The sequence below is a fragment of the Mastigoproctus giganteus genome, chromosome 7, assembly GCF_048544385.1.
Source record: "Mastigoproctus giganteus isolate SK-2022 chromosome 7, ASM4854438v1, whole genome shotgun sequence".
NCBI lineage: Eukaryota > Metazoa > Arthropoda > Arachnida > Uropygi > Thelyphonidae > Mastigoproctus > Mastigoproctus giganteus.
The window spans coordinates 126245605-126260800 of record NC_143581.1 but is presented as its reverse complement, the minus strand read 5'-3'; the positions used below and the strand labels follow the sequence as shown (position 1 = coordinate 126260800).

General features: G+C 36.4%; 1 protein-coding gene across 1 annotated transcript in view; it reads left to right on the top strand.

Moving 5' to 3' along the window:
* Positions 1–15196, top strand: part of unc80 (unc80, NALCN channel complex subunit) — a 1843891-nt gene that overhangs the window by 754086 nt on the left and 1074609 nt on the right. Inside the window, exon 28 of the mRNA XM_090378420.1 lies at positions 5460–5579. Within this exon, the coding sequence (XP_090234546.1) occupies positions 5460–5579 (120 nt within the window). The remainder of the gene's footprint in view (positions 1–5459; positions 5580–15196) is intronic.

The window sequence follows — 15196 nt, the reverse complement described above, 5'->3', positions numbered from 1 at the left end:
AATCATCTCAGTGGTTTTCTTCGTTTTTGTTTCTTGGATGTGGTTATTAGTCAAAAACTTACCTTCCTTTAACATATTAAAGCACTACAGATTATTTGTCTTAAGAAGCTAATCATTTTGCGAGTGCTGTCTGTCACAACATAGAGAGCCGACCATTATACACTACTGAATGTTTACAATTTCGCATCTAGAATATGGTTCTGAAGTCTATAGCTCTGCTAGAGACTTCAGAACCATAGTCTAAATACTTTGCATTGGCTTCATCCTGTACATCACAGTGCTCTTCATCTTGCACACTAGGGGCATACTGTACATTTCCCTTTCAGAGCCTATATGCCAAGCAAGTGAAACCTTCTTATTACACAGACAAATACTTTTTTTAAACTATGCAGCAAAATGCAAAGGGCAACCAAACCACCCAACTAGGAATTTACTTTTTCTGAAAAATGCGGAAACCTTTACAGAGCTCATCTATCTACAGATCCATCAACAGAGATACACCTTTACTCGTTGCAACTTGACTTTGGTAAGATACAGCTTCCTGCCGCATTGAGAACTCAGCATGTACAATACTCACTAATCTACATGGATGGTTCTAAAACTGACAGTCATGTTGTTGCAGCATCATTATTTCCCAACATTACCATAGCCAAGAAGCTCCATATTGAATGTAGCAGCTACACTGCAGAACTCTACTAGCCACATCGCCTTAAATTTCACACTCACAATAACCATTCTGCACAGTGTTATATATTCTGACTCCATTACTGTTGTCCATGCTGTATAGCAGAATACGAAGAATGATACCCCCCCCTTGCTCAGACTGGTCTGGATTACCCTGATTAAGTTGGCTCAGAAAAAAACAAGTTCTCTTTTGTTCCATTGGCCAGAATTTGCTGAAAATGAATGTGCCAACGCAGCTGCCAAAACTAGTAGAGCCCATTCATTTAGTATTCTTATTTCAGACTGCAAGTTTATTATAAAGAAGCGATGTCTTGTGCAATGGCAACACATCTTGTTAACAGAAGGAACTGCTTCTACAGGGATGGGATACACTTAAATAGAAAGGGTGCAAGAATATTTGCTGATGATATCGAGGCAGTGTTAGGTGGGTTGGAAAACTGCTAGCTTGGTGGGATACAAGGATTAATAGATTAACAGTAGCCACTGTGGTGAAAGTGATTCTTGCACTGCTTCTATTGGAATGAGCAGAAGCCTGGAAAACAAGATGCAGGATATTTTAGAGCATGCTGGGAGTCATTGGGGTACAAGTAAACACATGGGTTGTGTTAGGGTAGCTAAGAAAAAGAACAGGTGCATTTATACTTCAGTATACACCAATGCTAGGAGTTTAGTAAATAAATTTGATGAATTTGAGGTATTGCTCAAAGAATCAAAAGCGGATATTGTTGGGATATCAGAGATGTGGTGTCACACAGATATAAGGAATGCAGAACTGGAATTTGAGGAGTACAACATTTACAGAAAGGATAGGAATGGAGGGGGGGTTATGCTATTAGTTAAGAAACACATAAAATCCAAGGAAGTGAAGCCAGTGGAAATCGCTGGACAGTGCAGTGTCGAGTCTGTTTGGTGTGGCATAAGCATTGGGAGATCAAAATTGAGAGTAGGAGTGTCTATAGGCCTAATGACTCTGATGAGTATAATAAGAAACTGTACAGAGAAATAGAGTGGGCCAGTAAATCAGAGAGTCTTATAATGGGGGGGATTTTAATTTCCCAGATATTGACTGGAACTTGTGGATTGGTCACTCACACACTAGCAAGGATTTTGTGGATTTATTGGATGATTGTTTTCTACATCAGCATGTTCAGGAGGCAACTAGAAGGAGTAATACTCTTGATTTGATTATCAGTAATGATTCTTCATGCATTAAGAATCTGCAGATTGAGGAACCACAAGGTGGCAGTGATCACAGTGTGCTTAAGTGTGATTCACTCAAAGAGGTAACTACCATCAGGGGTAAAGGAAAGGGTTATTGCTTTCATAAAGGCGACTACGATGGTCTGAGACAGTATTTAAATTCTATACAGTGGGACCAGCTGATGATGTTACCAACAGCAAATTCAAAATGGGAAGCATTCAAAGAAATTATCTTGGAAGCTACTAGGCTTTACATACCAGCTAAGAAATATTGTTCAAGGTTTAGGCCTAAATGAATGTCAGATGAACTAATGAGACACATGGCAGAGAAGCAAGATGCATGGGATACACATAAATTAACACGTGACACAGAAGCCTATGATAGATATAAGTTGATTTGTAACCAAGTTACAAAGGAGGTTAGGCAGGCGAAGGCAGATTATGAGAAATCTTTGACAAAGGATGCAAAGAAAAACCGCAAAGAGTTCTTTCTTATGTAAACTCTAGAAGGAAGGGGATGAATCAGATTGGTCCACTTGATATTGATAGTTCAACTGTTCATGATCCTGCTCAGGTTGCTTACAAACTAAATGAATATTGTGCATCAACATTCACAAATGAGGAGACATTCATCAAGGGGAATGCCAGAGGTGAATTCAACTCTGGCAGTAAGCTAGATAATCTTGTAATATCTGAGAGTAAAGTGGAGGAGAGACTGTTGAAGATAAACACAAGAAAGGCACCTGGGTTGGATGGGATCTATCCAGTTATATTAAAGGAGGCAGCAAAGGAAGTAAGCAAACCCTTAGCCATAATTATGAGAGCTTCCTTGGACTCAGGGGAGCCCATAGACTGGAGATGTGCAAATGTGACCCGAATTCACAAAGGAAGATCAAAGGCTAACACAAGTAATTATAGACCTGTGAGTTTAATTTCTGTTCCAGGAAAATTAATGCAGGCACTGGTTAAAGAAGCACTGCAGGATCATCTAGACAAGACTTCAGTTATAGCTCGACACAGCATGGTTTTGTTAAGGGAAGTCTTGCCTGACCGATTTGATTGGATACTATGATGCAGTCACAAAAGAACTGGATGCAGGAAATAACTTTGATATTATATACGTGGATCTTAGAAAGGCTTTTGATACTGTTGCACATGGAAGACTGCTGCACAAACTGGAGCAGTGTGGCATTGGAGGCAAATTGCTGCTATGGATAAAGGGGTGGTTGAGGGGGAGAAGGCAGAGAGTGGTGATCAATGGAAACTGCTCATCGTGGACTAATGTTATTAGTGGAGTCCCTCATGGTTCTGTGTTGGATCCATTATTGTTCTCTGGATTTATAAATAATATTGATGATGGTATATCAAGCTTAATGTCCAAGTTTGCAGATGATACAAATGTTGGCATAGTTGTTAAGGACACTACTGATGCTATGCTGCTGCAACAGGATCTGGAAAGGTTGAGCAGATGGGCTGAGAGGTGGCAAATGAAGTTTTACATTGACAAATGTAAAGTACTACTTATGGGAAACAGCAACTCCAGAGCAGCGTACCAACTCTTTGGTACTACACTGACAGTGGTAGAGAATGAAAAGGACTTGGGGGTAATTGTGCAGGCAAATATGAAGTTCTCTGAGCAGTGCAGATGGGCTGCAAGAGTAGCTCATGGTGTCTGATCAATGATATACAGGAAATTTTCTAGCAGGGATAAGGAGGTGATTATTTCCTTGTATAAGGCAATGGTCAGGCCACACCTTGAGTACTGTATACAGGTCTGGAGCCCTCATTTCAAGAAGGATATAGAGCTGCTGGAACGAGTACAGAGAAGGGCAACTAGATGAAGAAAGGCTTAAGTTTTGCAAATTACAGTGTCTGGAGACTAGGCACTGGCGAGGTGATCTGATAGAGGTGTATAAAGCCTTGAATGGTATGAGCATGCTCAATGCTGATGGGATTCTGCCTCTTGCTCAGAATAATCATCTGAGAGGGCATAAATTCAAATTGAGGAAAGACAGATGTAGGATAGATGTGTGGAAATTTGCCTTTAGCAAGCGGGTAGTTGGTTGGTGGAACAGACTTCCATCCCTCGTTGTGGAAGTTCATAGCCTAAATAAATTTAAGGCTCAGCTGGACAGGTATTTTGAACGAACTGAGGGGTGAAGTGGAAGCGTTTTTTTTTTTTTTTTTTTTTTTTTCCTGATGCTGCATAAGCTTGCTTTCTTGCATCACTAATGCTACTCTACTAATGCTAATGCTAATCTGGCAGAGTCAAGTAAATACAAGCTCAGTACAAGCTTCTCCATATAAACAAAGATCTCAAACTGTGGAGATCAAGTATCCATGAAAAAGTCATACTAGCCCAACTATGGCACACACACACACATCCGATTAGGCTGCTGATTCACCACAGGGCACAAACTGCCACTCCGGCTTACTGTTCAGTATGTATTCATTAGTTGTCCCATATATAATAGTTACCAACAAACTATTTTTGCCTCATGTTCCATTGCTGAGCACCTTTTTCAGTATTGCTCCCCTCCTAGGAGATACACCACATATGGCCAAAATTTTTTCTTTCCTGAAATGGATACAATTCCACAATGCAGTCTAATCTTTAATCAGTGTTTTGTACGAAAAGAGCGCATTGCCATGGTTCTGTTTGACAATGAATGCCTTTCTGTTTAAAAATATCTTTTTAATGGCCTGGAGATATGGTATAATCGTAAACATATAATGTCAGAACCAATTTATATTGATAAAACTGCATTTAATGTTACCATAGTTAGGTGCATTATGCCCTTTTTTCCTTTGGGCTGTAAAGCCTATGAACAATAATAAATAATTAATTGTCCTCTCTTTCTCCGTTCCTTCTCACTCTCTATCACACATGTATTCAGTTTCTGTTGTGTCTGTTTCTTTCTGATAGTTTCTTGGGCAGGCACTTTGAATGAGCATGTATGATTCCACCGCTTTCAAAATTTACCCATATTATGGATTAGCTAGTCAACCTCTATTCACAGCAGTCTAATTTCACTGAAGTACTTTTGCTTTACCCTCTTTCATTTAACCTGTCTTCTTGAAAAATATAAGTTAAACGAAATCCCCAATCTACCTTTTTTGATCCCATCTTCTTCTGTTCTTATTTTATATTTTCCAAAAATTATAATCTAAGAAATTCAAATCCAGTGTTAACAAGTATATTATATGTGATGAACATAAACATAGTAATGTAGTTTGGAGAAATTCTTTAGGCAGGTTAAGGTCATTCAATGGCTATCTACAAAGCATTCACACCGAAAGTACACCCCTTTTCATCAATAAACTGTTGGGTCTAAGAAATTTATTACTTGTGTAAACAGTTGGTACCATGGATGATTTGGATAAAAGGTATACAGAATGAGAGAGAGAAGATGGTAACTAGGAGATTCAACAACTTAAAAATTTTCTCTTCACTGCAGAGTATTATTGATACCTTAAAAATAAAAATATGTATAATTTATATTTTCTTTGCTATGATTCCTATATAATTTTTGATTATGTGCCTATAAATTATACTCTTTTTATTGTTTAAATAGGTTATTGTGCAGTTAGCTAATTCCATTAGTTTCACCTGTACCCACCAGCACTTCTGTCTTGTAAACTGTTATCGGCGGCAAATGAGAGCTTGTAGCCGGCTTATTCACACCGTAAAAAAGGTAAATATGTAAGTTATGAAATTGTTTTAAATATTTATGGGATAGCTATATTGAATTGAAAAGTGCTTATGTCCTATAGTTACACGATACATTTCATTCCATAGTTATTTCATTATTCTCATTGCACAGTAAAATTTAACGAGTTAACTGGGCATGGAAAGTTTACTTTTCATGGTTTTTATCATTATTTTACTGTATGAAAAATATGTATTGTCCTTCATACACAAAAATAATAACTTATGGAATTTCTTAGACATTCAATTTTCGTGAAGCTTTTGATATTTTTAATTATTACATCATGGATGAATTGATGTTTAGGAGGAAAAGTAATGAAATAGAGAAATATTTCATCACATCCTGCCTAAAAAGATCCTTTTGAAGGGATTAATATCCTTTACATTGTAATTTTTGCAAATAGTGATGGTTGTAAGGATATTGAATGCCACTGTGTTGTACCTCCTAGAGCTGAGGCTAAGAGGAGAATCTTACTCATATCTCATATTCCACTTCTCACTAGATGACAGCCCCTAGTTGAAACTTGGTACCGGTTAGCAGTGTGTGTGTGTCTATCCCATTTTTAATTTTGATAAATGGTCCAAAATATTACTGCACTTTAGCTTTTTGGTATGTTTTTATCTTAGCCATTCTTAGATGATTTATAGAGCTTTTTAATGTACCGTTGTATAATCGACTTAATAATGTAAATAGCAATAAGAGCTTAATAGACGGTACTCACCTCAATTGATCTGCTTAGTTACATGGAGTTGAAGTGGAAATGAAGTTTAAAATAAGTTAAAATATATATAAAATATTTTAAAATAAGTTAAAATATAAAATATTTGAACTTATTTTAAACTTTATTACCACTTCAACTCCATGTAACTAAGCAGATCAATTGAGGTGAGTACCGTCTATTAAGCTCTTGTTGCTTAGCCATTCTTTATTCATTTCTTAATTTTTATATCATATTTTTAAGCAATAATCCTTAAAGTTGTATGCATATCATCGGGGGGGGGGGGGAGATATGGAGTTTTATGAGCTGGTGAATATTGTGGTGAATACTGGTGAATTGGTGAATATACTGGTGAATATTAATTCACATTAAGTTTCAAATATATTAATAAATTTGATCTTACACAATTCTCTTTTCTAATAATAAGAATTACTTGAATCAACTTTGGTATGAACTTTGTTCTATCTGTAATTTTGATTTTTAATTTTGTATTTAATTAAAAAATTAATTAAATACATTTTAAGTTTAGATTTGAATTAAATTTAGGATAAATTCTGGATTAAGTTTAAGAAATTTAGAAAATATATATACTGACTGTTGTCTCTACTTAAGTATTACAAAGAACAGTGGTCAAAAGTTTGACTTGAGTGATCTAGCTGATATGGATTTTGAAGGATATGTGCACATCCATCAAAATCCCAACTATTAGTCATATTTTTATAAGATTTGGTTCCAGGTAGTTGGTAGGGCTAGTCAAAAGGGCTAGTGTGGGATAAAGGATTCTGTTTCTGCAAGAATAATTTCACTGACATGATCTGAGCAAATGTTGATATCAGAAGTTTTGAAACAGTAATCTGACCAAGGAAAAGAAGAAAAGAAGTCTCGCAGGTCATCCCATTTTGCATTCTAGTAATGCCAAACAACACAAGGTTGGGAATAGCCATGAGATCAAGGTTCCATTGGAGAAGAGACAATCACCAAGTTGTGATCAGAAGTGCCTAAAGGACCTCTCACTTTGACCGTGTACTTAGAAGGTTTGTTTGTGAGAAAAAGATCAAGCGTATTGGCTGTATGATTGGGATTGAATGGTATTCTTGTAGGTAAATGAACAATCTGTTCAAGGTCATTAGTAATTGCAAAAGCCTCAGCATCTCGACCAGCTGGGTCGGTCTGACTAGAAAACGGAAGCCAGCTGGAGTTGTGAACATTAAAATCACCAAAGAAAATTACCTCACTGTTAGGAAAGTTGGACTGGAGAAAGTCAAAGAGCTCCAAGTGATTAGTGGAGTTGGGAGAACGGTAGAGACAACAGATGAATTTGACACAATGAGGTAGAGAGATTTTAAGCCAGAGAAGATCAAAGAGAGGAGATTCCAAATTGCCAAATCTCTGACAGAATATCAGAATGGACATATGCACAAGTACCACCTTTGAGGCAAAAGGAATCATATAGCGAATAATTTGGGTGTCTGAGATGAGCAGTAGTTGAATCAACCAATAACTGAGATTCTGTCAGAAAAAGTACATGGGGTTTGGCAGACTGCAAGTGGAAATGGACATCGTTTAGATTATAATTGAGACCACGTATATTTGTGAAATGAATTAGGAAGTGCTTGGGAGGTTTAGATCTTTTCACAAATAAGTATTCAATAGTAAGAAAAAGTGGGTGGGACATGCTGTATGAAGTAATGAAATTTTTGGATATGGCGTACACATGGTAAGAATATACCCAGATCCTTGACATAACGTGGCCTCGACAATGCTCCCCACATACACACAACTCAGCCTCCCTCCAGTCACTATCTGGCAGAGTAAAGGTAGCAAGATTATACACTAGCTGATCTGGAAGCCTCCTAGAGAGTTACCAATAGGTTCGGTCCGGTGTACTAACTAGTGGCCGGCCTGCGAACACCATTTTAGAGCTGTACCCTTGAAATGTAAGGAATATTGGATCTCGCCACAATGTTCATCCTAACCTCAAAAGTCATTAATCATACTGCATGATGGAAGAGATATAGAAGAGTTGACCCGAACTTAGCTCTAGAGACTAAACATTGGTTCCACCACTTCAAGCCTCCAATAAGCAAATATCCCTGGAGCAATATGGCCTTAGTAGCTAATGCTCCTAAAAACCAAAATAACAACAACAATAACATTTAAGAACAAGCCCAACAGTTCTGTTATGTAACTGTTAAAAAGAAACAGAAATTTTGAAAATCATTTGGAAAATTTTACTGCAAATTGTTTTTTTTTTTTTTTTTTTTTTTTTTAACTTTCAAATAAAACCTATTGCAAAAGGAATCAGCTAAAAAACATATTTAGTCTTTCAGTTATTCAGGACAGAGGGACATAAACAAATTATTGTATAAATAACTTGGGTTATATAATTTGTTATATATATATATATATATATATATATATCAAGGATTCTAATGTACCCATTGCATATACAGGTGTCAGACAACTTTAACTACAAAATCATTTTGGAGTAAACATTTTTGTAATTAATCAAGAAAAATCATTTGACATTTTCTTGGTTTACCGGAAATGTGCTTATAGCCCAAGCTAACTTGTAAACTACTAGAGAAATACATTTCTATAATATATGCATTGTTATTCATATAAACTAAAGTTGTCTCAAAACAAAAAGTCACTTTTGTAGTTAACATCTGACACTGAGCCCTCAATATATATATACAAATATGTATAAATTATATTATGTTTATAAGATGTATGCATAAGTTATATATGTATGCCTGTATATATATATATATATATATATATATATATATTGAGTTACATATACCACTTAACATAAATAAGTTACATTAAATGTTGTTGTCTATTTAATGAGGTTAGAGAGTTTCATAGTAATCACTTTTTGTAATGAGGATACATGCCTGCCCTGCCCTGCCCTGAGTGATATTGATTAGCTGCAAATTATTTCAGCAGATCTGCACACAGGGCTCTGATGGCCTTGTAGGCTTCAGAGTTGTTTATTCTGATATCACATGTTTACAGTTGATTTTATTTGCTAGATGCAAATTCTTTCATTATATTTGTGGAAGGGAATCTGCATGGTTACTCCTTTTCACATGTAGTTGTTAATTGATTCGCTAGTTAGTATTAACAGGAGCAAGTGATGCAAGAATGCAATTTTACAGCAAAAAAAAAGAAAAAAAAACCTTACCACCTCACCTGTCCATTCCCACCAAAAACTTTTCAAGTGGGTAATTTGAATTTATTCAACTACCTGCTTTCCTCAACAATAGCTGGAAGTTTGTTCCAACAATCAACCATTTGCGGCAAATGTCTATCCTGCAACAGTCCTTCCTCAATTCGAATTTATGCCCTCTTGTGTATGTAGTTTGATGAAGAGGAAGAATGCCATCAGCATTATGCTTGTTCAGCCCATTCAAAGCCCTAAGCCCCTCAAATGGATCACCTCACAGGTGTCTAGTCTCCAGACACTAAAATTTACAAAACTGAATCCTTTCTCGGTAAGACCTCACTTTGTTCCCTTCACTAACTTTCCAGATATTGCCTGGAACCCACATGTTCCTGGCAATATCTGGAAATTTAGAGTCCTCCATTCCAATGGTTCCCAAACTACTGAGATCTATGGACCCCTTCAAAAATGAAAAAAAAAAAAAAAAAAGTTTGCAGACCCCCCCCCCCATGTGTGTGTGTGTGTGTGTGTGTGTGTGTGTGTGTGTGTGTGTGTGTGTGTGTGTGTGTGTGTGTGGTCACTGGGTTTTTGAAAAGAAAATTCAAAGTTTTATGTTTAACACAACTCAACTTTATTCTTATTTTTACATAAATATATAATAATACTTTATTTATCATCAATTTGCTTCAATTTATCATCATAGAACGAATAATTTGACCAGTTCCAGTGGGACGTTTTGTGGACTCCCTGGAACTGCTCTACGGACCCCCAAGGGTCTGTGGATACAAGTTTGGGAACCACTACTCCATTCTAAGACATTCTGTTTTATTGGCCTACTTTATATGCCTGTACAGTTTGTTTGCTACACATCACAATCTTTAGTCCTATAACATACTCCTGCTTTTATTTTTGTTTCCCAGTGCTTATGTTACACCAGACTGATTCAGAATTGCACTGGCAACCCACATCTCATGGATGCACTGCCTTTGATTTTATGTGCTTCTTTACTAAGAGCATAATCCTCCCTCCTGTCCTGTCTATCATTTCTCTATTTCTCATGCTAGTAACCACTCTTCATCTTCTCCCACTCAACCATTCCTTTATCGATAGCAGTAACTTTCCCTTAATGTCATTCTGCTCCAATTTGCACAGCAGTCTATTATGTACAACAGCGTCAAAAGCTTTCCTGAGGTCCAAGTATATGATGTCAAAATTATTTTTGCATCCAGTTAGTTCCTTTGTTATTGCCTCACAGTATTCAATCAGATTGGTCAGACAAGATTGCTTCTTAAGAAATCCATGCTGTGGCTGCAGTATAACTGTACTTCTTTCTTTATAGCATGAGTGTGGTTGCCACAACAGCTGATGTTGGCAAGATGTTCTGAGTGTAGTAATATTTAAAATGAGCAGGAAAATGAAGCTAGAGAAACAAGCCTAAATTACTTATAAAGGGGTATGTCAGGGTAAGCTATAGAAAAATACATAGTCTTCACTGTGTCTGCAGTAATATCAGGAGTCTTGTCATAAAATGGCGAAATTTTAACTGCTTGTTAGAAAAACTAATGCTGACATAATAGGGCTAACAGAAATATGGTGCCACCCAGAAATTGGGGGCTGACAAGTTCGATAATAGTATGTATAATATATTTAAGAAAGAAAAGAATTTAAGAGGGATGGTGGTAGTATGATTCTTATCAAAAGCATCCTGAATGTGAAAAGAGCTTTTTCTGAATCGGAAGTTATGTCTGCCAGCATAGGATCTATGTGGTGTGAGTTAGTTGGAAGCAAAAGTATAATGAGAGTGGGAGTAATCTACAGACTATAGATTGTGAAGAATATGATGATAGTCTTTACATGCAAATAGAATGGGCAAGCACATTTTATTATGGATTGCTTTAGTCTTCCCCAGGTTGATTGAAATAAGTGGAAGGAAACTGATTTTGGGGAAAAATTTTCCTAAATAAATTAGATGATTATTATTTGTACTGGCATGTCAGAGAGGAACAACTTAATGAAAAAAACATTCTTACTAAGGGTGTTACTAGACGAGTGCTTGAAGCGTGAGTGGTAAGCTGGCATTCTGAATGCCTCTAAAACAGCAAACTACATGTAGTGCTCCTAACATCAGATTGTTTCAAACTAGACAGTGGGGGGGGGGGTAGCTTCTAACATTTCATTGGATATCACCAGCAACTCACTTTTTCTATTCCCAGTTTCAAGATGTATGCTGTTCAAGTTGGACATATTGCGCATTTATGTATAGTGTTGATTGTAAGCAGAAAGAGAAAATGGTGGTGGTAGTGGAGTCATCCAGCAAATTGAAATAGGTAAAAAAAAAAAAAATATATATATATATATATATATTATGTTTGAAACACACAGGAAGTCTCCAGAGAATTTTTTTTTTATTTTTTTATTTATTTATTTTACAGAATGTCAATACAGAGTTTTGATGAACTAATGTTAATTAGTGAGAAAAAAAGCAAAATTTGATACCATGATGCAGAAATCAATACTGATGTTTGCATCTATTCTTTATGCGCTGTACTGACAGGCCAACTAACACTAATTGACATATTTCTGAAATGTTGTTTTCTTTGGTTGTAAAATTATTTTATTTCTACCCGCTATTCTTATTTGGAGATTAAGGTATTTGTAAGACTCGGTGTCTTACAGAATTACTTTCGGTAACATAAAGGGTAATTTCCTGTTTGATTTTACCGCATGGGACTTCTCAGAATAAAACACCTATGTTCCTGTCTTTCCACCACTCAACATTATTTCCAGATGGAAATTGCGAGTACTTTCCATCCTTTTGAAGCAGAAAACATTCTCCACTACCATGCAGCTATCAATAGAAATATTTTCTTGACATTTTGTTAGAAGATCAAATATACATCCAGAAAAGGTGCTATACTGATATTGATCCCTAAAAACAATTACAATAAAGCAAGCTTTTTTTTTTTTTTTTTTTTGTTATCAAATGCACATTGCAGTGCTATCAGTTTTACACCAGCCTTTCTTGTTTTCAGTGTGGTTTCCAATAGATGAATTTCCTCGATTTTGTGTTAGTAGGTGGAATACACATTGAAGAAAGGAAGTACGATCTTTTCGTTTTTCAAAAACAATCCATTTCAATTCTTTCAGTCATATTTTTTATGCCAAGAAACAGTTGCGTGCATCGTTTTTTTTATTATAATTTTTTTAGCATGCAACAGCTTACTGCATGCTTTCATTGCTTTCACAATACTTTTCAAAAAAAGAAAGACACCGAAGTTATGTTTGAAAAGGAAGGCTTTCAAATTTCGTTTTGGAAGAAGACAGAGACCGCATGTGATTCTCATTTGTTAATGCCAACATTAGTTGTACTGTTGCAATGGATATTCTTCAGCAGTTTTCCGGTTACTGATCTTATATTATAATAATAAGGTTCGTTATTAACTTAAATTATGTACATTCATGATTCCATACACAGATAATACAGAAAAGAATCTACCAATAAATTGTCTCTACAAGTGAACAAACTTGTATTTCATTAACTAATGAAACAGTGCTAAAATAGAAGTATATTTACAATAAATGTAAGGTTCAGAACTGAGCTTTCTGTTTATTCTCATCACTATGTGGTTTATCCCAGTTTGGAAACATTTATTTTCCAATTTCAATACAACACTTTGCCTTTATTTCTTTGCTGGAGTAGGCTTTTAATGACGTGTTGTACAAGGGAGGCCTTTCTACCTCACAAATAAACTCTTCTGTGTCAAACATTGTCTTCCCCAAAGTATAATAAACAAACTAATTAAGGCCAACCACCCCATGCAGGGGAGAATGTCTCCTCAGGCTATTCAAATGCCTTGATATTTGCATATTAATGCTTGCATAGTAGTAGTTGTAGTACGTGCTTGTAATGCATCCAAAGGCATTAGCAGGCATTTTACGCCAGCTTACGTCTCCTACGCGGTGTTCAAAGTGTACATCTAGTTTTCATGCCTTCAAAACTGGGTGTTGGAAGGCATCACTGATGCCATGGTTCAAGAGCTCGTCTAGTATAGCCATAAGGGTGAGAATATTCTTGACCTCATCATTACTCATGAATTTTATGACATCACAGGGCTTAAAATACAAGTACCATTGGCAGGTAGTGATTATGCAGTCATCAGTTGGAAGATGAAGAAAGATGTTGCAATAGTTAAAGGTAAAGCCACATGTTTAATTTCTGAAGAGGGGACTTTGACAGTCTAAGATGCTATATGGCATCTGTTAATTAGGTGGATTGCAGAGTGAGGGTGAATATATTTTGAATTAGGTAATACTTTTAAAGCAGAAATCACAGAAGTCATGAATGCATACATACCATTAAGAAAATATTGCAGGAGCCAAAATGGTTGAATGCAGAGCTGGCCACTCAAATAGGGAAAATCTTCAAGAAATAATGGTGCAAATCTTAGAAGCAATATGCAAATCTTAGAAATAATGGGACTGTTACCAAGTGAGGAATAGTGTTGAAGCATACAACAGCTATGAGTTGATATTTAATAGTACCACAGATAATGTAAGAGAGGCCAAGGCTGCATATGAGAAAGCACTGGTTAAGGGAGCAAAGAATTAAGACAAGAGAACAAAGAATGAGGACTGGCTAAGTGAGGAAAGAATGAGGCCAATGAATTTTTCATGTATGTGAATACAAGGAAGAAAAAAGTGAATCAGATTGGACCCTTGTGCACTGAGTATGGGAAAGTCTTAGACAACCCAGCTGATGTTGCAACTGAATTGAACAGGTACTTTGCATCTGTCTTTACTGAAGAAAGACAATTCATGCGGAGAGGAGGCTGAGTCATACGAAATTAGGGATTACAGAATTACAGATGACTGTTTATTAGAAAAATTTTTTAGCATAAAGGCAAGTTAATGTTTGTTTGTTTGTTATTTGGTTTTTAGGAGCATTAGCAACTAAGGCCATATTGATCCGGGGATATGCAGTGGTTATTCCCTGACCTTTCCGCATTCTCCGTATTTGGTGGGCATGGGTTCGAACCCCAGTCTAATCAAGAAGTGTGTGTGCTATGCACTACTGCTCCTGCCCACCTGGCTACGGAGGCACCAAGACAAGTTAAGCTCCTAGAGGTGATGGTATATACACTGTAGTTTTGAATAAGGCCACCAGGGAGTGTATAAAACCATTGAAGTGTTGTTTCTTGTATTCTCTCTCTATCTTGTGATCTCCTCTGACTGTGTGGTCATCTCTGAGTATGAACAGAAATTTTTTTTTTTAATTATAAAGAGGGCATCTTTGGTCTCGGGAGAGATTCTTTGGATTGGAGAAGTGCCAACAATGCATAAAAGCAGTTCTAAGAGCAAGGTTAGTAAATACAGTTAGTAACTACAGACCAGTTAGTCTGGCTTTGGTAGTAGGGAAAATCTTAGAAACAATGATGCAGACCAGGTATATTTAGATAGATATGACATTCTGAATAGCATGTAACTTGTTCTGTTAAGGGATAATTTTATTTGACTAACTTACTAATCTATTTTGACACACATAGTACTGAGTTGGATGTAGCAAACAATTTCAACATAGTTTATTTGGATTTTAGCAAGGCATTTGAGTCAATCCTTTGTGAGAGGTTATTGTATAAGCTGGAATATGTTGGGATTACTGGAAAATTCTAAGATGAATTTGCTTGATGGCTGCAAGGCAGAAGGCAGAGGGTTGTG